A 27,887-nucleotide genomic window follows, 5' to 3' on the forward strand; every position below is an offset into this window, starting at 1 on the left:
CATGCAAGATGGCTTTGGTGTCGAAGAACTAAAAGACAGTTACCTCTAAGATCATTCCAAGACATGAGTTCAGAGGCCCAATATAGAGCAGAGCTCTAGATATACAACCAAAGAAGGACCGTCCCTTTCAGCAGCAGTTGGCTTGTCCTAACAGGAGGCTTCGAGTCTGCAACCAGGGGATGCTGCCCTACCTCGGTGGGTCTTAGTCTACAAAGCAGAGCCAGGTCCAGGGTCTCTTCCTGGAACCTGTGAAGACAGATGTGTCCAGAGTACAATGCAACTGTCACAAGCATCCTATCCAGTGGGCTTTGGGTGGGGCCCCTTCATCAGACAATTGTGTCGTCTTTAGTGGGATAAAGGAAAGACATGCATAGTCTCACAACACTTTAAATCACACTGTTCTTTCATGCCAAATTGAGGGGAACACTGTGTTTTCAGAATGTTTTGTATTGCGGGGGATTTGGGGTCAAGTGTGAGAATATTCATGATAACTATCATTACAAGAATGATCTTTTTCCCTCTTTCCTGTTGATTTGAGCCCCCAAATCTCCCAAGAGTTAGAAAGAGGTTACTCTTCTTTTTTTTTTTTTTGAGGCAGAAACTGGGGGGTGGGTGTGTTGATATTAAATGTGGCAACAAGAGCCTGGGGTTTCCCAAGATAATCATGAGAAGCAGAAGACTCTGAGGCGTGGGAAGTTCCAGAGAACAGGAACTGAAGTCTGAGTACACGTTGGGTAGTGCCATTGGGGCCCACAACCCAAGCCAACAGACAACTGGGCAAAGATTCGAAAGTCTACGCTCCCAGAGAAAGCAAAGTCTGCCCTTAAGCAAAGAAATATTATGTCACGCAAATACGGAGCTGGCCGGGACCTTCATGCCCTTTGTCAGGTATTTCCTCAAAGTGGTAAGTAGTAAAGATTTTGGCGATGTTTGATTCTCTTCCATCGTGGCTATAGCTTGCCTCCCCCAGCCCACCCCAACCCCACCCAGAGCAACCAGGGCAGAATGTTCTCAGTTCAGCAAATATCTTCCCCTAGGACAGTCTGGGCCAGGGCTAGGACAAGAGTGATACTTTAAAAAAAAAAGCTAACAAATCAGAACTCAAAGCCAGCAGTCATGCCTGGGGCAGAGTTCATCAACCCTGTAATGGGTCAGAGGCCAAGGCCAACCAGAATGATGACCCTCCACCCCACGGGATCGAGGTCTCTTAGGTTCCCAGAGGAGCCATAGACCACGCCCATCCTGGAATTCCCTAGGAGCCCGCACCTCCTACACAAGGATGTCTGGGCCAAACTCCTAAAGTTTTCCTGAACATTCCCACATTCTCAGACACGGGTTGCTCATGGGATGTAAAACCCAGCGGCTCACGGTGGGGGGAGGGGAGCACACTGCCCGGAATCTCTGCCCAGAGGCAGCACATTCTGTGCACTCCCTGGTTTGGCAATTCCTTCTCTCTTCCCGGGCACGTCACGATGCTCACTGTTTTCTCCTCCTTGGAAAAAACTACGTGACCTCAGTTAACGTCTGCAAGACGCGCAGCTCTAGATAAGCAAAGCCTGTTATTAGCAGCTCTGTGATTTTTTTTCCCACTGAGGCCTCTCCCAGCTATTTTTGGGCCGGGTTGCCCAGCCATCCCAGTCTCAAGGGCAGAGATCGGTATTGCAAACTTTTGAATTCTGTTCCAAAGGGTAACGAAAGGCAGGCAGGCTCCGGTGGTGGTGTCCCTCGGCCAAGGGAGGGGGGTGGGAGAGATTCCATGGAGATCTGGAGAAGGAGCTGAGATGGAAACTTGGCAGCCAGACCCAGCTTCCCTGGCTGCTGGCCCACCCTCATTGCTCCTGGATGGCACTGCCCGTGTTCTGGAAGGCTCCGGGGCAGGTGGGAGTTGGACTGATAGCTGTCAGGATGGAACGGGCTAATCTGTGAGTGACCTTCAGGCCTGGAGAAGACACGCCCACTCAAAGGAGGAGTCCCCTCAGAACTCCACGCCAAGTTGGGCAGTAAGGGATAGAAAAATACAGTCGCCGTCTTTCTTTTGCCTTTTATATGCCTCCCGACTCTAATCAAGCCACTTAATGCCCCATGCCTCAGTTTCTCCATCTCTCAATGCTGACTCCCGTTTCCTAGCACTTTCAGTTACCAAGAGAGAGTCCTAGACAGACCAGTTAGGTAAGACTACTTTACTTGATGCACAAAACAGGAGGCCCTCTGGTGGACGGCACAATTCTATGCCTTTCACCATGAGTGGATGAGTAAGTAGACACATGAATGAACAATTAAAGTGAAGAATTTTTTAGTCTTTCATGCAGAGCCACAGAAATCAAAGGAGGAGAGAATTTCCAGGAGAAGGTCGTGGCTAAGTCTCCTATGATGCACAAAAGACAAGGACAATGAAAATTAAAGAAAAACCTGGTTGTACATGATTGCTGACTGGGAGGAGGGCAATTTCATGCCACAGCCTTCTGGGAAGGTAGTGTCTATTCACCAGAAGATGCAAATCCCCTTTGACCTAGTCATCTTTCTTCCAGGAATTTATCCTGCAGATATACTTACAATTGGGCTCCAATAAGTAAGTTCTGGGATATGCCCCCAAAGCATTGCTGTAATGCAGAAAGATCATAGATACCTAAAATGACATCATTAGGGGCCTGGTAAAGTAAATTACAGAACATCCACACAGCAGATGGCACGTGTCTCCTTAGAGAATGAAGCTGCTCTCTATGTAATGATATAGAACAGGCATTCATGTGAGGTGAAAAATTACAAACTTTATTGAAAAACATTAAAGAAGACCTCAGTAAATGAAAAGGCAAACCATGTTCTTGGGTAAAAGACTCATCACTATAAAAATTTCAATTCTCTCCCAATTAATCTACATATTCAAAGCAATTCCATTCAAAATCCTAAAAAGCTGGGGTGGGCTGGATGTTGTGGGAGGGAGGGGGGAATTGTCCTACAACATATAAATGCTTATTAAAAAGAGGCAATAATGAGGACAGTGGTATTGAAGCTACTATGAAAAAATACACCAGTACAACCTAATAGAAAGCCCCCCAAACAGACCCACGTATATATGGAAACTGGATCTATGACCAAACAGGCAGTATGATATGCATACATATCAATGGGAAAAGGATTATTTTCTGAAAAACACCAATGAGATATTGGGGCATCTGTAGAAGAAGAAACAGAAGTGACCAAAATACATGATATACAACCTCTCAGTACTCAGACACTATCCCAGAGAAGATATTTAATGCCATAGTTGGCAAAATTAATAACCTGATAATATCTCTGGAGTGACTTGATCTCTCATCCACTGCATAGTTTTATTTCTTGTTGTAAAAGTTATAATAGGCATATATATTGTTCAGGGATACATTGTGAAAGTGAAAGTCACTCAGTGGTGCCTGACTCTTCGCGACCCAGGCCTGAATACTGAAGTGGGTAGCCATTCCCTTCGCCAGGGGATCTTCCCAACCCAGGAATTGAAACCAGGTCTCCCGCACTGCAGATGGTTTCTTCACTGTCTGAGCCACAAGGGAAGTCCATGAGTACTGGAGTGGGGAACCTGTCCCTTCTGCAGTGGATCTTCCCAACTCGGGAATCGAACCAGGGTCTCCTGCATTGCAGGCAGATTCTTCACCAGCTGAGCCACAGGGAAGCCCCAGAATACTGGAGTGGGTAGCCAATCCCTTCTCCAGGGGATCTTCCCGACCCAGGAATTGAACTGGGGTCTCCTGCATTGCAGGTGGATTCTTTACCAACTGAGCTATCAGGGAAGCCCCATATATATGTAGATATCTTAATAAATAAAAGATTTGAAGAATTTAAAGTAATAATAATATATATGATATATATGGTGCTGGAGAAGACTTTTGAGAGTCCTTTGGACAGTAAGGAGATCAAACCATTCAATTCTAAAGGAAATCAACCTTGAATATTCATTGGAAGGATTGATGCTGAGGCTGAAGCTCCAATACCTTGGCCACCTGAGGCGAAGAGCCAACTCACTGGAAAAGACCCTGATGCTGGGAAAGATTGAGGACAGGAGGAGAAGTGGGTGACAGAGAATGAGATGGTTGGATCGCATCACTGAATCAATTGACATAAGTTTGAGCAAACTCTGGGAGATAGTGAGGGGCTTCCCAGGTGGCTCAGTGGTAAAGAATCTGCCTGCCAATGCAGGAGACTCAAGAGACGCAGGTTCGATCCCTGAGTCAGGAAGATCCCCTGGAGGAGGAAATGGCAACGCACTTCAATATTGTTGCCTGGAAAATACCATGGACAGACGAGTCTGGTGGGCTGCAGCCCATGGGGTCGCAAAGACTCAAACAGAGCTGAGCACGGCACAGTCAGTCCAGGAGACAGTGAAGGACAGGGAGGCCTGGCGTGCTGCAGTCCTCAGCGGGAGCTGAGTTAGACGCAACTTAGTGACTGAACAAACACAAATATGGTGTATGGCCAGGATTCAGTTTAGCATGATAGGAAACAAATGAATTCAAGAAGGGTCCCCCCACCCTAAAAAAAGGCAGAACCATGTTTAGCACATTTGCATTTTTTAAAAGGTAATTTAATGTATGTGTTTATGATTAGTCTGTGCGTCATAAAAAAGCTCCACAAAAAACTAGTAATAGTGATTTGCCTCTGGGCAGGGAATGCCAAACAGGGTAGTGGGGGGTGGGGATTGTTTTTCACTGTGCATCGTTAATATAATTTGAATTTTTCCCTTGTGCATCTGTAAGCTCTGGAGAGACCCAGGGGTGTTTGCAGGCACCAAAAGACTGAATCAGGTGCAGATAGAGCGCTGAGGCACCCTCCTAGCCCAGCTCTTGGGTGAAGCGCCACTGCTATCAGGCTTTTTTCAGGATTTCTAAAACAGGCACATTGCAGGACTTGGGAATGTAGGGCCAGGATCCCTTTTAACACTTCCAAGAAAACAGTCTGGGGGTTGGGAAGGAGACTGGCAAAAACAGGATGAAATCAGAGACCCTCATTTGGGAGAGGGTTCGTTGATTGCAAATCAGTGGCAGGGAAACCTCCACCCCATTCCCAGGACACTTCTGCCTGTAGCCCTGTGCCCGAACCTTTTCTTTGGAAACGATCAACATTCCGATGTGGCCGATTAGAACAGTCAAGGAGAGGGGCTCTCGGAAACTGAAAGTGTTAGTTGCTCAGTCATGTCCCAATCTTTGCGACCGCACGGACTGTGGCCGGCCGGACTTCTCTGTCCATGGGATTCTCCAGGCAAGAATACTGGAGTGGGTTGCTATGCCCAGGGATCGGACGTGCATCTCCTAGGTCTTGTGCAGTGGCAAGCAGCTTCTTCACCACTAGCGCCACCTGGGAAGCCCTAAAGAATAAGGAGTGGGGCGCGGGGGGTGGGGGGGAAGAATACTGGAGTGGGTTGCTATTTCCTTCTCCAGGGATCGACACAGGCGGATAGGGTTGCAGAAAGGGGCCCAAGCTTCCCTCCCTCCAGGCGAGGGATTCTACAATCTCAGCTGGAGGAATGATAACTCCTTTCTCAAAACCTTCATTCCATCCCCCCAACTTCCATTTAGGCCAAAGTTCCAGAATAATTGGCCGAAAAGGGCCTGCAGGTGGAGCACACCACCCTCGGGCCCCCTCCCAGCGAGCGGCTCCTCCCCCTTGACCTGCTCGCTGAGCAGCAAAAAAAACCACAACTCCCAGAAGCCCGCCGTGGGCGTCGGCGCGCAGCCGCAGAGCGGGGGCTGCCGGGAGCGTGTTGCCCGGAGGCGGGGCGAGCGCGCCGGGCGGAAGTTGGCCGCCCGCTGGGTCCCCGGCGCTACCCGCAGCGAGGCCCCGCCGCCCGCGGGCCCCGGAGCCAGACCGCACCGGGTGAGTGACGGCCTGCCGGCGGCTCGCCGGCGCCTGCTGCCCGCTCCGACCCCGCCGCGTCCCTCCTCCGACCCTGCAGGCTCCGTCCCCCTTCTCCCTGAACGGCGGCCCCCGCCCCCCTTGACTCGCTGACTAGGGTGGGACGCCTCCCTCTCCTCTGACTTGTAAGATTCTTACCTCCTCTGACCTACGGGACACCTCCCCGCTCCGACTTAGGAGATACCTCCCTCGTGTGACTGCAGGACGACCCCCTCTGACCTGGGGGACTCGTCCCACCTGACTGGCGCGGTCCACCACCCCCTCTTACTGCAGGACTCCTGGCCCCTCGGACTAGGCTGGGGCATCACCCCCTCTGAGCCTGGAGGATGCATTCCCTTCCTGAGGCTTAACTACCCTTGAGGACAACCCTGTCCTGCCCGCTGTGATTTCATTACCAGCCTCTCTGACCTCTGCAGGGCTTCTCCTGACCAGTTAGGGAACCCCTCCCCTCTCTGACTGGCACTTTGTCACACCTGCAGCAGGTCAGCGTCCCCCACCCCAGCAGGCCTTCCTCTCCTTCCCCTCTTTGCTTCTGCACCCAGACTGTCTGCCCTGCCCCCTCTTCCCCCTCCCCTCCCCACCTTCTGGTCAGGATGGGCACCATTCCTAGGACAGGCGCTTTGCCCATCCCTGTGGCTTGTCGTGACCCTTGCCCTCGCGTCCCTAGGCTTGGCAGGCCCCCTTCCGTTTGCCGGACACGTCTTTTTCCCAGGCACCTGAGGGTCCCCCAGGAGACGGGTGCCTTTTAGCACTCCAGCTCTCTTTCCTTTGCCTGCCTCAGGGTATGTGCTTGACATCTTTTCCTACCCAGTTCTGAACAAATTGTAGATGTGGGAGCCCGCATCTGCTGAGGTCGAGTGAATCTTGCTGGCCCTTCTGTCTAAGGACCAAACCTTAACAAAAGCACGGGGTCTCCAGCGGTCCATGAAAAGAAAGCAGGTGCTGCAGCCCTTCAGGAGCCCTAGGGTCTCTGCAGCCTCACCCTCCTCTCCCTTTGAGGAGCTTGATTGAGAAAAATCTTCCTGGGCTGGGCTGTGGGCCTTCCTCCAGCCCCCAGCCTCACCCTACAGGCCTGCCAGTGGAACAGCCCAGCCTGAGCCTGTGGGCTCGGTGGGGCTCCTCCCAGAACAGCCAGTAAGCAGCCTGCCCCTGGGGCGCCTCCCTGCTGGTCTCAATGAGCCCTCTATTCGGCCTGAGAGGCACACTGACCAGCCAGCCACTCCCTCTGCACTTGGTAGGGGTGTTCTGTCCTGAGAGCGTCTTTGGGAGAGAGGACTCAGGGGAGAGGCGTTGGTCAGGCGCTGTCACGCGGCCTCTGCAGTGGTCTGGGGCCAGGATTCTCTGTCTTCTCTCCTTTTCTCGTCCCAGTTAACCTGATCTCCCCAGGCACTGTGACGTCACAGGGTGGTGGAGGAAATCCCCTTCAGGCAAGTATGCTTTGTGCAGCTCTGTGATCTGATCGTTCCATTCCTTCTGTTAGCTGAGGGTCTGCTTTCTTCCCCCTAAAGATGTTACCCAAATGTAGTTCACCCCTTATTTTCATAGCCCACAGCAGTGATGTGTTTAAGCTGTCGATACTTGAGGGATTTCTTACCTGCCAGTCTGAATGCACCCTGCGGGTGTGCCCAGCCTCCCGGAGCCTCAGAGGTGGGGAGGCGGGACCCAGGGTGCAGGAGGAGCGGCTGTGTCCGCCCCACTCCCTGAATGTGGCCTTTGAGGTGAGCACTGTGGGCTCCCACACACACGCCCCTTTCATCTGAGTCTCGGGACTTCCCAGCAGCAACGTGGCGGTCCTCGTGGCAGCTGTGGAGGGTAGGTGGACACATGCTCTAGTGTGTTCTCCTTCAGAAACAGAGTACCTCAGATCTGGAAATGTGGTCTGGAGTCCTGAAATGGGTCTACACTGTGATAAGTCATTTCTCTATCGTTCAGATGATTGTGGAACAGTACCTAGGACATTGCGGGGGGAAAAGGTAGTGATGTTACTTTTCCCTCCAGTAACACTCTGGACTGTGGAGATTCCTGAAAAGATGTTTTTAAATGTCAACATTATGGGAATCGAAAACTTACATATTGATCTTTAACGACCTCTGTGTTGATTTCCCGTTTCACTAGACCAAGATGATCAATTAGAAAAAAATAATCCTGATGCTAGAGAAATCTGTTTGGGAAGGTGTTCAGTTTTCTCACTTCCTTTGCTTTTTTTTTTTTCTTTTTATCCTACTTGTTTACCTCTAGTAGGTCCAGTCATTAAGTGGAACTCACAGGTTCAGGTTCAGAAGCAGAGCCCGACTTCCATTCGTGTTCAGCTGGGGGAACAGTCCATGGGGAATGAGGCAGGAGTAGGGCTCTACACAGCAGTGTGCAGAGGGGCCAGACCAGATACAGTTATGGTTACTGACGGTGTGGGGGTGAGGGTGAGGTTGGAGCCCCCACAGAAGGGCTCCAAGGGTTGAGTGAGTGCCAGATTGATACCTGCTACTGAGAAAAGTGCGGGGAGGAGATGTGCTCTCACACGTGCAGCTCCGCTGCCTGGGAGTAAGCCCTGATTCAGGTGGATCATGGGATGATTATGTCTCGTATTTGTGGGCTCTCTGGGAAAACAGCCCCAGTGATGTGTGGTTTTGTGTGCGGCACCTCACTTTCAACTGGAAAGATCACTTTTTGCTAAAAACCCTCCAAGTATAGCTTTAATGATACAACTGAAGCAAATGCAGCCTTCCCATGATGGCAGTAACTACACACTGTGAATGATCCTGACACCCTGTGCCCACCCCGGAGACCCAGCCGTGTGTGAACGGCCCTGCCCCTTGGGAAAAGCCGGAGGTTCTTTCTCTGTCTCCCTCTTTGTGGTTGGCAGAATAATGCCCCCCGCCAAAGATGTCCACATCCTGACCCCCAGAATCTACAGATATATCACGTGGCAAGGGGGTATTAAGGATTCCCTGGTGGCTCAGATGTAAAGAGTGCCTACAATGTGGGAGACCTGGGTTTGATCTCGCGGTCAGGAAGATCCCCTGGAGAAGGAGATGGCAACCCACTCCAGTATTCTTGCTTGGAAAATCCCATGGATGGAGGAGCCTGGTGGGCTACAGTCCATGGGGTCGCAAAGAGTCAGACACGACTGAGCTACTTTACTTTCACAAGGGGATATTAAGGTAGCAGATGGAATTAAGGTTGTTAACCCACGACCTTAAAATAGGGAAACCATTCTGGGTTATCGAGCAATCACAGAGTCTTTAAACACAGAAAAGGGAGAGAGAACTTCAGAGGGAAGTGACGGCAGAAAGGCAGGGCGAGACAGCGTTGTTGCTGGCTTTGAAGGTGGAGGAAGGGGCCGCAAGCCAAGAAACGTGGGCAGCCACGAGAAAGTGGGAAAGGCCAGCTCCTCGGGAAGGGACTCAGCCCTTGATTTTAGCCCTGTGAGACCCATGTCAGACTTCTGTCCTCCGAGACCGTAAAGCGACTTTGTGGTGTGTAAGCTGCCGAGTCTGCGGTAATTTGTTAATAGCAGCAACAGAAAACAAACTCACTCCTCTTGGGTAGTAAAGCAAGCCAGAGGGCTGAAAAATAGGTTACCTCGAGCTGTATGTAACCGGATTCAGCACACAGTTGTGAATGCCTGTATACAAAGTAAGAGGAGCTGGGGAAGGTGCAGACTCAGGCAGGGCCCAGAGTTTCAGCCCTGACCTCAGTATTCATTGGAAGCACTGGTGTTGAAGCTGAACCTCCAATACTTTGGCCACCTGATGCGAAGAGCTGACTCATTTGAAAAGACCCTGATGCTGGGAAAGATTGAAGGCAGGAGGAGAAAGGGACAACAGAGGGTGAGGTGGTTGGATGGCATCACCGACTCAATGGACATGAGTTTGAGTAAACTCCAGGAGCTGGTGATGGACAGGGAGGCCTGGCGTGCTGCAGTCCAAGGAGTCGCAAAGAGTCGGACATGACTGAGCAACTGAACTGAAAAGGACATACTGGACTGCTGTGGACCTTTCCCTTCCTTCCTGGTTTCCTTCCACTGTCCACCCTGTCCACATTCAAAATGGCCTAAAATAGTACAAAGTAATAAGCCTTGGCAAGTCCAAAACAGAAGAATGCCATGGATCTGGTCATATTTTCCAGAAGCTGAGACACACCGTCTGCATTCTTTGAGATGCTGTCTTGCTGTGGCTGTGAAACCCTTGGCCTCTAGTGATGTCAGTGGGATGAGCTCTTGACTTTCTAACCAGGAAGTGCCCTTTGGCAGTGAGCAGAGCGGGAACTCGGAGGCCAGCCTGCCGTCTGGACAGGGCTCTCTAGGAGCGAGGCGGGGCCGGGAAGGCAGTTGCTCCCCAGGGAGGACAGTGGCTGCCCCCAGGGCAGCAGGGAGCAGGGAGGGGCCTCCTATCTCCACGCTGTGCTTCCTGCCACCCGAGATCCTGAAGGGGGCTGGGGGGCGGGTAGCCTTGGCAGCTGTCGTTAAACCTGTTTGCCCTGCCACCTGTCACACCCCTGTCCTGAAGGAATCTACAGAAAAAGGCTCCTGGCGGTGTCGGGTGTCACCACCCACTTTCGTCTAAGCCTTGGTAGAGTCTGGTGATGAAAGGCCTGTGGAAGTAGGGGTATCAGAGCCTGTCCTCCTCCTTGACCGTAACCAGACCCCGGAGGGGTTGCTGCTCCTGGGGTGGGGAGGCAGCGTCCCCCTGGGTGTACAGCAAGAGGTTGGTGCTGCCTCCTTTGGATCTGGAGTCCATTGGCCAGTGGACAGTCACCAACACCACACCTGGCTGTTTCCGGCCTCTCTTCTAAGGAAGTGCTGGTTCGACAGAAAGCAGAAAAGCATGAGTGTCAACGAGCCATTCTTGACACCCGCCCCAAAGAGAGGGGACCCAGAAGGAAATTAGGACTCGAAGCCCCTGGGTGGTTGTTGCCCCTTGACACCCAGGGACGTCTTTCCAGAGGTGTTGCAGTGGGACTGGCACAGGAGCAAGGAAGCCACGAGGGGTGTGGTCCCCTGGGGTTTCTGAACAGGAGCGAATGCAGGCATGCCCCCTGAACAGGTGAGCCTGGCCGGCCAAAGAGCTTGTGACTTTGACTGCAGCAACTTGATTCCAATTTCCTGGTTATATAAAGTCAGCCTGGGACCTCCCTTGTGGTCCAGTGACTAAGGCCACGCGCTCCCAATGCAGGGGGCTCAGAGTCAATCCCTGATCCGGGAGCTAGCTCCCACGTGCTGCAACTAAGACCCAGTGCAGTCAAATAAATAAAAATAATTTTTTAAAAAAATCGACCCATTACGATAGCAGGTAAAGAATCCACCTACAATGCAGGAGAGGAGATGTGGGTTTGATTCCTGGGTCAGGAAGACCCCCCAGAGAAGGAAATGGCAACCCACTCCAGTATTCTTGCCTGGAGAATCCCATGGACAGAGGAGCCTGGAGGGCTACAGTCCTTGCGGCCGCAACGAGTCAGACACGACTGAGCGTGAGCTGCACATGGTGGGGTTGACAGACGTCTTGTCACAGTAGGAGCAGACGTTTAACCTGCCTGGTGTTAGGAGGTGCATGGGCAGGGGGCAGGCCCTTCTGGGAGCGGCTTTGTCTATTCCACCTCTCACCTGCGCTGGCTTGTCTCTTGGTTTTAGTGGATGGCAGGGTTTTGTTTTTGTTCTGTTTTTTGTTTTTGTTTTTAATGAAAATGCAAGGTCTCGGAGCCAGACCTCCAGCAACAAGAGACTTCAGGCAGCTCACCATCAGTTTTAAATGATAAGCCGGCAGGTCATGGCACGGCATGAAAACGAGTCTGATCGGAAACTTTTTCTACAAAATAAAAATAATCCCTCGGGATGCCAAAGGAGGGATGGACACCAAGGTTGGGCTTTGATCCAGTGGTGAAGCTGAAGGGGTTTTCTGGAAGGCAGCCCGAGTTCTCCGGTCACCGAAAGCAATCGAATGAATGTTTATTTAACAAAACGTGATCGGAGTCCAGGCCTCCTTTGGTCTTGGGAGCTAACCTGACTGAGCAGAACCCCTGGGCTCCTGGGGCTCAGACAGTGGGGAGGCTGAGACCAGGTTGCACCTGGAGAAATGGCAGAGCCCCGGCCCTGCAGGTGGCATCAGGTGCGTTGATTTCTAGGCCTGGCCTCACGCATGTTACCACAAACTTCTTGGCTGAAAACAGCACATGTGCCCTCAATGTTCCGGAGGCCAGAAGCCAGGTGTCATTTCACTGGGCTGAAATGGTGTGGGCAGGGCCGCACTCCCGCCGAAGGCACCAGGGGACAGTGCGTCCTCGCCTCTTCCAGCTCCTCGGGGTCCCATGCATTTCTCGGCCGTGGTCATGTGGTCTTCTCCTCAGCCATCACATCCCCTGCTGCCTCCCCCCTGTGAGGACACGATCACACTTAGGGCGCACCTGGGTAACCTCGCCATCGCAAGGCCCTTGACTTGCTCTCATCTGCACAGTCCCTGTTGCCATAGAAAGGGACAGTCCCGGGTCCTGGGATCCGGCCAGGCTGCCTTTGGGACCAATGTCAGCCCCTCACAGGAGGGAGGCTTACTGGAGGCGGGGCACGTCACATAGATGCAGGGCAGGAGGGGGACAGGACAGCTAGGAACTGCTAGGTGGGTCTATGTGGCCCGCTGGAGAAAGCATCCTGTGCAAGTGTTTGGCACACAGATGGTGGGATCACAGACAATGCGGTGCTGAGCGTGGGGAGCGTGTGTGAGGATTCGAGGCTTCGCCTGCAGGCTGAGGAGCTTGTCCTTTGCCAGGGGCTGGTAAAGATTCACTTTTCAGGAAAGTCTCTTGTCAGCTGTGTGGAGGATGGATTGGGAGGGTCTGTTTCTCTCGGGGAGCAGAGTGTGGGTATTCTCAGCTTTGCGGGCCGTCCAGTGCCTGCCTCTGGCCGTGCCCGGCGCTCACAGGAGTGGACCGGCCCCTGCACCAGCTTCGCCCGCAGAGCTGGGCCCCCCAGGCCCGAACACAGGCGCTCGTAATGTGAGGAGGGAAGCGCTGGACGGCAGCGGGTGGTCAGGGCCAAGTCCCACAGCGTCTGACCCGGCGGCTGCGGCCCTGGGTCACGTGCACAGTTTACCTGTGGGGAGATGGAGACCCGGAGGAGCGAGGTCACTTGTTTGAGGTCACGCGGCTGGTAACGGGCAGAGCTCAGGTTGGCCCCAGAGGTCTTGGTCATCAGGAGGCCACGGTGAGACAAGAGCAGGGCAGAGGCTGGGGCGGGGGGGGGCGGTGCGGAATTGGGAGCTGGGGTGCGGACAGGTGAGGGGGCCTGGCACCTGCCAGGATGTGAGGGTATGAGCGATTTGGCTGCTGCCCAGGCTGGCGCCTGAGGGCTGGGAGCGCCCCTGGCCAGCAGTGCCTTCCTGCCGGGAACCTGCTGCAGGCGCGGGAGGCTCAGCAGCTGGGCTCCTGGCCTGGATTCCAGGGAGACGTTCGGGCTGGGAGGGTGTGCATTCAGAAGGAGAAGTGGTGGCGAAGAAGGAGCCCGCCTTGGGGGCCAAGAAGAGAGACAGGGAGGAAGACCGCAAGCAGGTCACCACTGGCGTCCCCGTTGCTGCTGGCAGGACTCCCTGTGGGCTGGGGTCTCAGGCTGGACCCCAGGAGCAGGCCTGTCTGTGGGTGGGGCGTCTCTGGGGCCAGGGGTGGACCCTAGCTTGGACGGGAGAGTGAGCGCTCCTCCAGGATGGGGAGGGTGGGCTCTGCATTCATTCACAGAGGCACGGTGTCACCCTTTCACGTACTGCTTGCTACTAGTGTACCTGAGGGCGTACCCCGGAGCTGGAACAGTGACTCGGATGGGAGATTTGGACAAGTACAGACTGAGAAGGAACCAGTAGACCAGGCGTGGCTGACCTGACCCCGAGCAAGCAGGACGTCCTCTCCTGGACCGGGGCCGGGGGGCTGGGTGGGCTCCACTGGGCCCTAGCTGCTGGTGGCATCCTCAGAGTCTGCTGGGAGTGAGTGAGGGGGGGACACCGGGACAGCGACCCAGGGATGAAGAGTCCACCAGGGGCCGTGAAGACACACATCACCATGGAGACACGTCTACGCTGGCAGGCACTCTGCCCACTGCACCCGCAGCCCTGTGACAGCAGGCAGCTCGACCGGCCGGCCAGCTCCAGGGCCGGGGGTTTGCGTGTACCTAAGGTGGGGCCAAGGGGCAAGGAGCCTCAGCTGCTCAAGAAGTGGGTATCCTTCTCATTCCTTTGGCGCGGTGTGCTGTGGGGTAGAGGGTGGGCAGGGAGGCCCTTCTGAGGAGTGCGAGCAAGACCGTCAGGAGCCAGGGCAGGCGAGCCCTGTCTGGAGGACGCGGGGTAGAAGGGTGGTCGGTCGGCAGGCAGAGGAGCCGGCTCGCCGGGGACAGGTCGGGGTTGGCAGGGGTTGTGTAATCAGTGAGGGTTTGCTCCCAAAGCAGGGAATGACACGGCCAGAGGGACTGGCTCGAATGGCAGGTGTCGGTGGCCACGGGGCACCAGTGGGTGTCAGGGTGGGGGGTGGCAGCAGGAGGGTGCCTGCGTGGTTCCTGTGAGAAGGGGCCGTGGGAGCCGATGTAGAGGAGGCAGGCGGCCGGGTCGCTGGGGCTGACGGGGCAGACGCTGCAGACAGAGGGGGATTGGGGCCACACCTGGGCTTTTCAAGGTGGCAGTGGCTCGTAACTTTCGGTTGAAGTGTATTCACAGAGAAGGTTTTGTCTCCCAGGGTTTCGATAGAAGTTTTGACCAGGGCAGCTGCGACGATGGCCATCCGCCATCGCTGCCTCAATTCCTGGGGGAAGAATTGCAGGCGAATGTGTGTCAGAAATCCAGGCAGAATTTTGACCAGGAGGTGAGATGTGGGAACGGAGAGCTCAGTGCCAGCAGTAGGCTGGACGTGGACAGTGGGCAGCTTTGGCCTGGCCGTGCTTGTGAAGCCGTGTTTGGCGAGACCAGAGGAGGGGCCAGGACTCCTGCTTACCCCGTGAGGTCCCCAGCGACCAGCTTGCGTCTCCATGGCAAATTGGGGGACTGATTCCTGGAGGCAGAGGGAGCCCTCTCCCAGGAGGGGAGTCGGGGGCTCATGCCCAGGGGAGGAGAAGAGGACTCTGAGGCCATTCCGCGGGGCCCCGCATGTCTTACCTGCTCCTTAGAAGTCCTTTTTCTGTACTTGACACTGTGGCCAAAACCTAAGAATCTGTCCAATAAACAAGGGGATGAGAGGCCTGTTTCCCGTGTGGGCCTGTTGCCTTGATTTTCCATCTCAGAAGCCAGACCACATGGTCTGCATTGTGGGGGGGTGGTTCACAGAAGTGCCAAGGCCCCGTGTGAGTCCCCACGCCCCTCCCAGCTGCCACCTGGCGGATCGAGGAGCATCTACACACAGGGTCAACCGTTAGTTGTTTTGGGGCCAAGGCAGATATCCTCCGTGGCCCCAGGGATGTTTCTCAGGCTGAGACATGCCAAGTTACAGCTGAAGGTCAAAACTGAGAGCGGTCTTGTATTCTACGGGCTGGTGTTTTGCTGCTTCTGCCCCTGGTGCTGCCGTGACCTGTGAGCTGCCGTGATCTGTGCTTGGGACAAGAGCCACTGTTCCTGGCCGCCACCACCAGCCCCGGAGCTCGGCCTCCAGCTGCACCCGGGGACCAGGCCAGGCTGAGCCACGCTGTCCTTGGAGCTGATGGGCTGACAGGCGGGGCTCCAGGGATGAGGACGCGTCAGCCTCTGGACCCTCAGCCTTTTGCATTACAGAAAGGCTCCAGGGGACGGTTGTTGCCAAAACCTGCACTGTTTCTGTCTGGCTTGATTGTGTTCCATACTTGATTTGAATGGGTTTCCCCGATGGCTCAGAGTGTAAAGGATCCCTCTGCAATTCAGGAGACACAGGAGGTGCAGGTTCAATCCCTGGGTCAGGAATATCACCTGGAGGAGGAAAGGGTGTCCCACTCCAGTATTCTTGCCTGAAAAGTCCCATGGACAGAGGAGCCCGACAGGCTCCACGGGGTCACAGAAAGTCAGACATGACTGAGCAGCTAAGCACAGCACGTTTCTGTTAGGCTGATTGTGTTTTATGCTTTATTTGAATATCACAGGAACGTAACCCAGGAGGAAGTAAAACTCCCTCACTGAGCATGCGTCTGTTCTGTGCACTGTTCCAGTAGCTGGGGGCACAAATTAATAAGCCGTAACATGAGGTCCGGTGGGGACAGGTGCCAAGGGAGGGGCTGGAGGCCGCCAGTGGGAGCAGAGCCATCAGAGAGGGCTTCCTGGCTTAGGTGACCTTTGCTTAAAGTGTGTACCTGTACTGTCTCTGATAGTTTGTCCTGCCCAACGCCCTCCCCCCTCACAGCTCCTCCCCACCTCCCCGCCTGCCACGTGCCCTCTTTCCCAAGATTGCAAAGCACCAGCTTACGCAGAACTTTCTCTCACTGAGCTTTCTGTCTTGCCAGCTGGGACAGAGGACATGGAATGATTTTGCTTTGGAAAGACTTTTCTTCCTGCTGAATAAGAGTAAACAAAGATACTGCTAGAGTCAGGGTTTACTTAAGCCAAGGGAGCAGTCATGGCAGAGTCGTGGTCACGCCAGTCACCCTGGACGAGGCCGCCTTGGGCCATGCGCCCGCTCGTACGTGGGGCGCTGTGCCCAGCAGGTCGTGACCGCTCTTCTCTGCCCTGCGCTGCAGGTCCCGCCCGCCCTTCAGTCTGATGCCCGTCCAGCTCTCCAGCCCCCCGGAATGGAATGAGTCTATGCACTCTCTCCGGATCAGCGTGGGGGGCCTTCCCGTGCTGGCGTCCATGACCAAGGCCGCGGACCCCCGCTTCCGCCCCCGCTGGAGGGTGATCCTGCCGTCCTTCGTGGGCGCCGCCGTCCTCTGGCTGCTCTACGCCCACCGCCCTCCTCCTGGCCGGCCCCCCCTGCCCAACGCCCACAACTGGAAGCTCGGCCAGCTACCTGCTGCCCGGTACAATGACACCTACCCACTGTCTGTCCCCCAGAGGACGCCGGGCGGGACACGATACCGGATCGCTGTTATCGCCGACCTGGACACAAAGTCCAGGGCCCCGGAGGAGAACACCTGGGTCAGTTACCTGAAGAAGGGTCACCTGACCCTGTCGGACAGCGGGGACCGGGTGGCCGTGGAGTGGGACCAAGGCCATGAGGTCTTGGAGTCCCACCTGGCGGAAAAGGGGCGGGGCATGGAGCTGTCGGATCTGATCGTCTTCAACGGGAAGCTCTACTCCGTGGACGACCGGACGGGCGTGGTCTACCAGATCGACGGCTCCAGGGCCGTGCCCTGGGTCATCCTGTCAGACGGCGACGGCACCGTGGGGAAAGGTAGGTCGGCCGTCTGTCCCCGGGCTCGCTGCGGTGCTGGAGGACAGGCCATCCGGCTGGTTCTCAACCTGTGCGCAGTGAAGCAGTCACAGGTCCAGAGGGAGGGGACGTTGGGGAGATCTTGTCTCCCCCACCTCTGACCTGCGGCCCCCACAGCCTGAGCAGAGTCTTGGAGACCTGGACTCTGCCGCGTCCAGGAGTGTGAGCTTCTGCTGGGGGCTGGCGGGGAAGCGGGGTCTCTCCCAGAGGAGCGCTGGGCTCTGACCTGGGGAACAGCCCATTTCTGTGTTCTCAACCGTATCAGTGTCTGGAGTGCATGCTGGGACTGCGCCCTCCACGTGCCTCAGCTTTAAAGCCGGGGCATCAGGTTTGCTCTTTCTGAACTGAGTCTTTGTTAAAAAGCAGACTGCTCCTTTCTGAAAACCCAGCAGGGGGAGGGTCTGAGTGTGAGCAGCTGTGCCCCCAACCCCGACCTGGAGTGGAATCCGACCTCTGGCATCGGCTGTGCCCCACGCCAGCAGGCGGGTAGCAGAGCTGTGGGAGGGAGCCTGCGTGCCCAGACCTTCACGTGGGGCAGCGGGAGAGTTGACAGCAGCTTCCGTGCGTGTGGCTGGATCTGAACCTGCTGGAAAGCCAGGCTCCACTGAGGCACCTGGGGTCGAGGGAGGAATCGCATTAACTCACTGGGCCCTGGGCTGGCTGCCAGGCCCCCCTTCCCTCAAAGTGATAAAAATCTGTCCCGACTTTGCCCGAGGCTGGGCAGGTTGGCAGGACTCTGTCTCAGCCACCGTTCTATTGAAAACTTCGATTGCCCGCTTCCTGCCTCAGGCCAGCTGCGCGTTTCCGGCACCATCCAGCAGTTCTGCTTGCCCCTTAGATCTGGAGGATAGCAGGACAGAGGGAGCTCGGGGTTGCCCGGTGGTCGGTCACCTGGAGGGAACCACAGGAAGTCAGTGGGGCCCCCAGAGCCACCTGCAGAGAAGCTTCCCGGGGCGAGGGTTGTGGCCACAGCTCCTTGGGCCAGCCAGAAGTTTGCAAAACATTTGGGAACAAGCACAAATGAGAACATGGTATAGGAACAGGTGAGAATATGCTAGAACAAAGTGCCCACACAGCCTTCAAAACTAGGCTCATGGTAAGTAAATCCATCTAAGAAAATAAACACACTGATTGGCATGGCTATTGTGAGCATCTGTGCTGAGCCCCACTCAGCTCTGGCCGCTGGCACATAAATCCCTCGGGGGTGTGGCTGTGTGATCTGCACTTTCTGCACTTTCCCAGGGTCGGGCGTAGTCTGAGGTGGGGCTGAGACGACAGCTGGAGAAACGGGGAGGTCGGGGTCTGCAGACGCTGAGTGGAGGGCCACTTTTCTGGCCGGGGGGAGGACTAGGCCGCTCCACTGGCAGGTTCACATGAGTTACAGCAGGGTTCCTGGGGTGAGTTTGGGAGGAAGATGCTGGAGGGCAGGGAGAGAGGAGACAGAAGGCAGAGGTGGTGCCCGTCTGCCCCACGTGAATGCCATGGTGTCTGCTCTGAGGAGAGGGGCCTAACCGACCACCCTCGGGTGGAGCTGCAAGCCAGCTGGTCTATCCCCTGTTCTCTCGTCATCGCCCCAAGTTGAGTCCAACATGAGTGACCTCTTCCACCTAAAGCTGCTGGGCCCAGAGGGCTCTCTGTTCTGGCCTGACTGGGCCCACAGGCCAGGCCAGCAGAGGGCTGGCCCTTGCCTCAGCCCTGCCCCTGTCTCCCTGTCCCCAGGCTTCAAAGCCGAGTGGCTGGCCGTGAAGGACGAGCATCTGTATGTGGGCGGCCTGGGCAAGGAGTGGACCACCGCCACGGGGGAGGTGCTGAATGAGAACCCGGAGTGGGTGAAAGTGGTGGGCTGCAGAGGCAGCGTGGACCACGAGAACTGGGTGTCCAGCTACAACGCCTTGCGGGCCGCTGCTGGGATCCGGCCGCCAGGTGAGAGCCAGGCCCATGGATGGGTACTGCGAGCTTGCCTGTTAAACCATTCGACTGTCTCTGACGGTTGCTCCCACCAGGCCTCTAGGTTCTGGGGCCAGTGAGCCATTTTTGCTTTCACCCAGGCTCACTCGGCAGGCTCAGACAGTAGCCCCGTCCGCAGTGTCCTCCTGGGGGCCGCCCCGAGGCCGGGCCTCGCCCCTGACCTGGTGGTGGGAGCAGGTACAAACTTTGCTTCTTTGCCCTCATTTCTGGAAGTTATGGTTTGTGGTAGGGAGGGGCGGTACTTGGAGCGGGCTTGGACACGTGGCTGAGGTCACAGCTTCACCTCCTGATAGGCGGACTTCCCATCCTTTTCGGCTTGCAAGGCAGCCTCTCCTACCCACCCTGATCCGCCTTCTCAGATCAGACCTGGTGTTACTTGTGCCACTTGCAGAAGCTCTCTCCTCTGCGCCCTGAGAGGAGCACCAAGGAGGTGAAATACAGACAGACCTTGTGGCCATGGCTACTCAGCAGTGCTGGGGGAGCCGGCAGGGGAGGGCGGCCAGAGAGGCGGCCCAGCAGAGGCTCGTGCGGCCCCGTGGGCTCTGTCCTGCTGGGTTCAGCCACTCTGGACAGATAGACAGCTAAAGAAAAGACGGACTGCTGCTCGGGCTCCGGGCCGCTCGCGGGTCTGCATGCTGGGCAAGGCCGCCCTGGGCCCGGGTCAGGCGGGCTGTGACCAGTCTGTGTGTCCCCAGGCTACCTCATCCACGAGTCTGCCTGCTGGAGCGACACACTGCAGCGCTGGTTCTTCCTGCCGCGCCGCGCCAGCCACGAGCGCTACAGCGAGAAGGATGACGAGCGTCGGGGCACCAACCTGCTGCTGAGCGCCGCCCAGGACTTTGGGGACATCACCGTCCGGCACGTGGGAGCGGTGGTCCCCACCCACGGCTTCTCCTCTTTCAAGTTCATCCCCAACACCGACGACCAGATCATCGTGGCCCTCAAGTCCGAGGAAGACGGCGGCCAGATTGCCACCTACATCATGGCCTTCACGCTGGACGGACGCTTCCTCCTGCCCGAGACCAAGATCGGGAGTGTGAAGTATGAGGGCATAGAGTTCATTTGAACTGAGAAAAGTCAAGATGACGAGCAAGGCCGAGGGGTGGACAGTTTTAAGCTACGTCAGGACTCAAGTTTTATAAAAAACCCAAGGACTGCACTTTCATGTGATTAGTTTATCTTTTTATCTTTCTTTTTTCTTTTTTTTTTTTTTTTGAACTCTTGAGGTGTGTGCCTGGTTTAGAAATTTCCAGAATTAGGAGCTCAGTCCCAGCCTGAGATGTGGCTTCTCAGAGGGGAACGGAAGTGGCGGGGTGGTGGGGTATCCCAGAACTACAGGCTGGACATTTCCCTGCGCTGCCGCCTGGTGGTTGAAGCTAGTCATTGCAGGCATCTTGATTCAGCCCTTTCTTCCATCTGACCTCCTCTTCTTTTTTCTCCATTTCTCCTTCTGTTCAATAAATATTTCTTGAGCTCCTACTGTGTGTCCAGCACTGTGCCCTCTCTGGGAACCCAGCAGTGAGTCTGAAGTGGGGCTGACAGCTTGGTGCTCCTGGGCCACCCCTCATCTCTTCCTTGTGAACCTCAGGCATTAAATTCACCCCTCCAGGCCCCTGGAAAAGAACCTGTTTACACTGCAGGGCCTCACAGGGCTGTGAGAGCAAGGGCAGGCCTCCGGGAACACGTCTGCTCAAAGTGCCGCAAGAGGGGACACAGGCCCACCGTCTGCCCCCACGTCAAACTTCTCCATTCAAGGGACTGGCCCTGTATTCTGTCTTCAGGGAAATTCTATGCCTGTGTAGCACTTTGAAGTTTTAATTATTAGCTTATATATTAATTAGTTTCCTTTCTTATAAAATGGAATCGGCAAATCTTATCAAGAGCAAAGTCCTGTACTTAAGAAATTCATTCCCAGCAGTGAAGAAAATGGTAATTAAGAAGTTACAGTTGGTAAGGCAAGTTTTCAATCATTTCTAAGTCCTTGGCCAAAGGATACAATGATAAGGATACAATACCTTTTTCTAGCAATTATCAGAAATTGCCATTCCTTGAAAGACTTCCGTGAATGACTTGAATGTGTAATTCCTGAGGCAAGAGGGGCCCTAGGTTCTGGCAAGCCTGCACCTGGCCCCCGACGCTGGGGCTCCCTTACCCTGGAGTTTGTGGACAAGGCCTGCCTGGTCCAGCAGTTTCTGCCCTGGCTTTTTATTTCTTCACTTCCCTATGGGAGTTCTGCAGCCTTTTCTTTCTAGAAACTTCAGAGAAACTTTGGCATGCCTTAGTCCCTGTGGTCTCTTCTCCATACCCCAGGGTAAAGGTAGAGAGTTTGGGACACAGGTCAGCCAGAACCACAGCCTAGAAGGGCCATCACCATCAGCCCATGGTCCCCCTCGCCCAGAAGCTACCTCACCTCTCAGGAGAATGTAGGTTTTGTGATGGCCGGGAAGCGCCCTGTTTTAGGCTCTGGCTGTTGCCTTGTGAACCCCCGTCTCATAGACTTTTCCCACTTTGGAATTTTAATACGAATGCTTGGAGGGGACCCAGGAAGGATCCCTCATTCCTGCGCTGGTTGTTTCTTCCACTATAAAATGAATAGCAGAAGAACAGAAAACAGGGTTTTGAACAGACATGTCTCTCTAGAACTCAGCTCCCACTGTACGCAGTCTGAAGGCCCAAGTCTTTTCTGACTTTGCTTACCTGGGCTCCCTGACCCACCTCCTTGATAAATATCCACGACATTCAGGGCTGTGTGATATTAAAAATACCAGAGATGAAATTAGGAAGGTTGGAGGACTAGGGATAGTCACTGGGTTGAGATCTAAGACCCAGGTGCTCAGGAGCTCCATTTTCACACAGTCAGTGATTTTCAAGTATTTTAAAGCTAGACTTTACCCCCACCCCCACCCCATTCGCTGCTGTAAGCATAATGATTGTGTTCCTTCCTACTGGAGCCATTGTTTTGTAAACAATAAAGTGAATTCTCTTTGTCTCCTGGTCTGTGATGGCTTTTGGCACTGCCCCAGGGGATATGAGAGCCAGTTCACACAGGGGCTCAGAGAAGGGTGCGCTTCCTGTGGGGATGAAGAGGGATCCTGGGAAGGAAGGAGCCAGAAGCATTCTTGATGCAGGATGGCCGGGGTGCCATGGGAGCTCATGGGATTGGGACCGTGGACCTTTGTGGACTAGAAGCCTTTATGGAAACCAAATCAGCCAGTCCAGCTTGTCCCTAAGCCTGAAGACGCTGTTTTGGTCAGACTGGTAAAGAATATAGGTTCTGGTTCCACTCCAGGTTCTAGTCTAGCTCTGACACTTTGCAACTGTGTGACCGTGGTTGGATCAGCTAACCTCTCTGCTGCTATTTCCTCGCTCGTGAAAGGACAGCGATAATGGAGCTACTTCACAGAGCTGTCATGAACAGTAAATGAGTTCATACACAGATTAGCATCTACTTATCCATTTTCTTGGAGGCTACTAGAAGATTGGTACTGAGGTGGGCTCCAGCAAGAGGTCTCGACTGGTCCAGATGTCATTAGGTGCCTGATGAGCCTGCAGGAACCAACTGGATCATTCTGGAGGACACGGGGGCCCTGAAAGGAAGCCTCAGGAACCTGGAAGGAGGCAGGTGTGGGTCAGGGTGCCCGTCCTCCTTCATCCCTTCCCCATCCTTGGCCTCCCCAGAGGCTGACCCAAGTGAGTCTCTGCGCCTCATCAGCACACTCTGGGACTGACCCCCGGCCAGCAGGAAGCAGTGGGGCAAGCTGGGAGGCCCTGACTCCCTCCCCAGGGCTGCCTGCCTCCTGCACCATCTCCAGGAGCTACTTCCTGCCTTTGTCACTTCTGGCCTGGGAGTGGCCAGAGCTCCAGATACCAGCTGCACCTGCTCACTCACACCTTGTAAATAGCTCCCCCATCTTTAACGCTTCCTTAGAGTATCCCAATCGGGGGCCACCTGCTGCAAGCCTGACCAGGACAGCCAGGGAGGAGAGTCAACCGTCAAAACCCTGCAGGCGTCAAGTAAGGAGGTCGAGTGTTTCCAGGGGCCCAGCAATGAGGACGCGATCCTCACGAGAACAGTCCCAGGATGGGAGGTGGGGAGCCACAGCACATCGAGCAAGGAGGGGGACAGGGTGAGCAACTGCACATGGAGGAGGAAGGCACAGAAAATCGGCTCTTGACTGTGTCTTAAGCAGCTGCGATACTCTGGGCTCCAAGTGACTTGCGCCTGCCTAGCACTCATGCTTGCAACTCATTAGTGTTAGTCGCTCAGTCGTGTCCGACTCTTTGTGACCCCATAGACTATAGCCCACCAGATTCCTCTGTCCATGGGATTCTCCAGGCAAGAATACTGGAGTGGGTTGCCATTCCCTTCTTCAATTTGTTAGCAAAAAAGAAATTCCAAAAAGTCATCTCAGAACTAGGTGAAAGAAAATGAGATTAATTTCTTTCCAAATGTTAATCCTGTCTTCTTTGTGCACTTCAAACTGGTAAATTATACCTTAATAAAACCATTAATAGATTTGGGTAAAGCAAAAATAAAATACCTTCACACAAAGAAAATTCCAAGGCCAAATGACTTTATTGGTAAATTGTGTCTAAGACATTTAAGGAAGAAGTCATAAGGAGCCAACACAAAATCTTCCATAATTTTGGGAACTGGGAACACCCTCAATTCATTCTGTGAGGGCATCACTGCCCTGATACCAAAACCAGACAAATACAAGAGAAGAAAAATACAAACCCTCATGAACATAGAAGCAAAAATCCTTGACAAAAATTTAGCCAGTTGAATACAATGTCATGTAAAATGGACAATACTTCATGACAAACTATGATTTACTCCAGGAACACAGGGTTGGCTTAATATTCTGAAATCCACATAATCCACCATATTTGACAGATGAAGAAAGTAAAACTGTATGATAATCTCAAAAAACCGAGGAAAAAAAATCTGATGGAATCCAGTACACACTGATGATTTAAAAGCAGAGAGAGACTTCCTTGGTGGTCCAGTGGTTGACTCCAGGCTTCTACTACAGGGACATGGATTCAATCCCTGGTTTCAGAACTCAGATCTGGCGTGGTGCGTGGCCAAAACAAAAGTATTTGTTAAACACTAAGAATATATTTTCTGAACATTTGTAATAATAAAAATGAATTTGCTTAATAATTTAAATATTTTTTAAATAATAAATATAAGTGGGAAAAAAAAAACCTTTGCAAACTAGAAATAAAAGGAACTTCTTTAAGCTGGTAAAGGGTGTCTGTGAAAAAAACCTTTAGCTAACATAATACTTCACGGTAAAAGACTTTCCTTTGAAGGCTGGGAACAAGGCAAGGATGTCAGCATTCACCACTTTTTTTCCCCTACCACTTAACTTTTTATTTTGAAATCATTTTAAGCCACAAAGAAGTTGCCAAACTAGAATTAGTGTTGCTGTGTTCCCTTCATTCTGTTACACAACCACAGCTCCGTGATCAAACTAGGAAACTGGCAATATGCTCGTCACTTTCCTTCACCCACCATCCTATACGAGGTCCCAGACAGTGCAATTAGGCAAGAAAAAGGAGAATCTTTAGATTGGGAAAGAAAGGGTAAAACTATCTTTTTTCACCAAGGACAAGTTCAACTAGATAGGAAAACCCTAAGGACTCTTCAAAAATTACCTGATAGCTGAGTTTAGCAGAGCTGAAGGATACACAGTTCACATACAGAAATTAGTTTTATTTCTGTGCAGTGAACAACTGGAGATTTTTTGAGACAGCAGCATTTATAATAGCACCCCAAAACGTGAATCAGATAAAAGTCTAACAAAATATGTACAAGATCTATATGTTGAGAGTATCAAATCCTGACAACTGACAATACCAAGTATTGGTGAGCATTTAACGCCACTGAAACAGTAATAGGAATTGCCAGTAGGGAAGCAAAAATGGGTTCAGCCACATTGGAAATTTGACAGTTTCTTAAGAAGTTAAACATACACCGACCATAGGACCCAGTAATCCTGTCCCTCCACAAAAGAAAGAAAAACTGATGTTCACACAAAGACTTGTCTCCAAATGTTCTTAACAGTTTTATGTGTAATACAGTATCCCCCCGACCCCTGTATCTACAGAAGATACTTTCCAAGACTCCACTGGATGCCTGAAACTGTTCAGTTCAGTTCAGTTCAGTCGCTCAGCGGTGTCCGACTCTTTGTGACCCCATGAACCGCAGCACACCAGGCCTTCCTGTCCATCACCAGCTCCCGAAGTCCACCCAAGCCCATGTCCTTCGAGTTGGTGATGCCATCCAACCATCTCATCCTCTGTCGTTCCCTTCTCCTCCTGCCCTCAATCTTTCCCAGCATCAGGGTCTTTTCAAAGGAGTCAGCTCTCCGCATCAGGTGGCCAAAGTATTGGAGTTTCAGCTTCAGCATCAGTCCCTCCAATGAACTGCCAGGACTGATCTCCTTTAGGATGGACTGGTTGGATCTCCTTGCAGTCCAAGAGACTCTCAAGAGTCTTCACCACCACAGTTCAAAGGCATCAATTCTTCGGCACTCAGCTTTCTTTATAGTCCAACTCTCACATCCATACATGACCACTGGAAAAACCATAGCCTTGACTAGATGGACCTTTGTTGACAAAGTAATGTCTCTGCTTTTTAATGTGCTGTCTAGGTTGTTCATAACTTTCCTTCCAAGGAGCAAGTGTCTTTTAATTTCATGGCTGCAATCACCATCTGCAGTGAGTTTGGAGCCCAGAAAAATAAAGTCAGCCACTGTTTCCACTGTTTCCCCATTTATTTGCCATGAAGTGGTGGGACCGGATGCCATGATCTTAGTTTTCTGAATGTTGAGCTTTAAGCCAACTTTTTTATTCTCCTCTTTCACTTTCATCAAGAGGCTCTTTATTTCTTCTTCACTTTCTGCCATAAGGATGGTGTCATCTGCATACCTGAGGTTATTGATATTTCTCCCGGCAATCTTGATGCCAGCTTGTGCTTCCTCCAGCCCAGCGTTTCTCATCATGTACTCTGCATATAAGTTAAATAAGCAGGGTGACAATATACAGCCTTGACGTACTCCTTTTCCTATTTGGAGCCAGTCTGCTGTCTCATGTCCAGTTCTAACTGTTGCCTCCTGACCTGTATACAGGTTTCTCAAGAGGCAGGTCAGGTGGTCTGGTATTCCCATCTTTCAGAATTTTCCACAGTTTATTGTGATCCACACAGTAAGAGTAAGCAGATCACCAGTTGCCAGGGTTGGGGGCTGGTAGAGGAGATTGTCAGCAAAGGGCCTAAGAGAACATTGAGGGATGATAAGAATGTTCTCTATGTTACGGTTGTCATGGTTACCATCTGTATACATTTGCCAAAGCTCATTAAATTGATGCACTTTATGTAAATCATCAGATCTCAAGTCAGTTTTTTGAAAAAGTGGTTGACATGCCAGCAGTCCCCCTTCTTGGCTGTGTAACTAGGTGGGTTTCCCCTCTCTGCACCTCTGTTTTCTCATCTATTAAAGAGTTAATAAGAGGACTTCCCTGGTGGTCCAGTGGTTAAGAATCTGCCTGCCAATTCAGGGAACACGGGTTCGATCCCTGGTCTGGGAAGATTCCACATGCCTCGGGGCGACTGAGCCTGTGTGCCTAGAGCCTGCGCTCTTCAGCAAGAGAAGCCAGCACCCTGAGAAGCCCATGAGGACCACTAGCGAGGAGCCCCTGCTCCCTGCAGTTAGAGAAAGCAACAAGAAAGCAACGAAGACCCAATGCAGCAAAAGTAATAAAGAAAATTTTTAAAAAAGAGTTAATAAGAGTTCCTTGGAAGAAAAGCCATGACAGCATTTTAAAACCTAGACAGCAGAGACATCATTTTGCCGACAAAGGTCCACATAGTCAAAGCTATTGTTTTTCCAGTAGTCATGTATGGATGTGAGAGTTGGACCATAAGGCTGAGTGCCAAAGAATCGATGCTTTCTAACTGAGGTGCTAGAGAAGACTCTTGAGAGTCCCTTGAACGGCAAGGAGATTGAATCAGTCAGTCCTAAAGGAAATCAACCCTGAATATTCATTGGAAGTACTGATGCTGAAGCTGAAGCTCCCAACACTTTGAACACCTGATGCAAAGAGCCGACTCATTGGAAAAGACCCTGATTCTGGGAAAGATTGAAGGCAGGAGGAGAAGGGGGTGGCAGAGGATGAGATGGTTGGATGGCATCACCGATACAATGGATGAGTTTGAGCAAACTCTGGAAGACAGTGAAGGACAGGGAAGCCTGGTGTGCTGCAGTCCTTGGAGTCGCAAAGAGTCGGACATAACTGAGTGACTGAACAACAGCAATTTCCTGTAGAGGCTGGGAGTATTGAATGGGTCCCATCAAAGATTATAGCAGTGCCAGCTATCTCTACGTTAGCGTCACAGGCAGCGTTCCCCTGTTTGGTGGGGCGGGAGAGGAGGCACAAAAGAAAGTCTTACAGGCTTCATACGGGCTCTGGTCTCTCACAGCCCCCAGCACACTCCTGACTGCATCGGCTATGGGCAGCCACGTCCACATGGTCCCCACCGGCCCGATTATCTGCGGAGCCGAGGCTTTCACGGACGGTCTCCTTATCACAGCTTAGTCACTCCTCTCTGGAGCAGATGGCCTCAATTCCTGGTCCAGTTCCCTTAGTGGGTGGAAGACTGG

General features: G+C 53.1%; 1 protein-coding gene across 2 annotated transcripts; it reads left to right on the forward strand.

Moving 5' to 3' along the window:
* Positions 1–5,783: 5,783 nt before the first annotated feature.
* Positions 5,784–22,205, forward strand: CANT1 (calcium activated nucleotidase 1). 2 transcript variants are annotated; one of them, XM_061144641.1, is made up of 4 exons: positions 5,784–5,862; positions 16,559–17,211; positions 18,970–19,173; positions 19,914–22,205. In XM_061144641.1, exons 2-4 carry the CDS (start codon positions 16,581–16,583, stop codon positions 20,282–20,284), a joined length of 1,206 nt encoding a protein of 401 aa, XP_061000624.1. In that variant the 5' UTR covers positions 5,784–5,862; positions 16,559–16,580; the 3' UTR covers positions 20,285–22,205. The 2 variants fall into 2 exon arrangements, with proteins under 2 accessions (XP_061000624.1, XP_061000625.1); XM_061144642.1 differs by lacking the exon at positions 18,970–19,173.
* Positions 22,206–27,887: the final 5,682 nt, after the last annotated feature.

Source organism: Dama dama, chromosome 5 (assembly GCF_033118175.1).
Source record: "Dama dama isolate Ldn47 chromosome 5, ASM3311817v1, whole genome shotgun sequence".
NCBI lineage: Eukaryota > Metazoa > Chordata > Mammalia > Artiodactyla > Cervidae > Dama > Dama dama.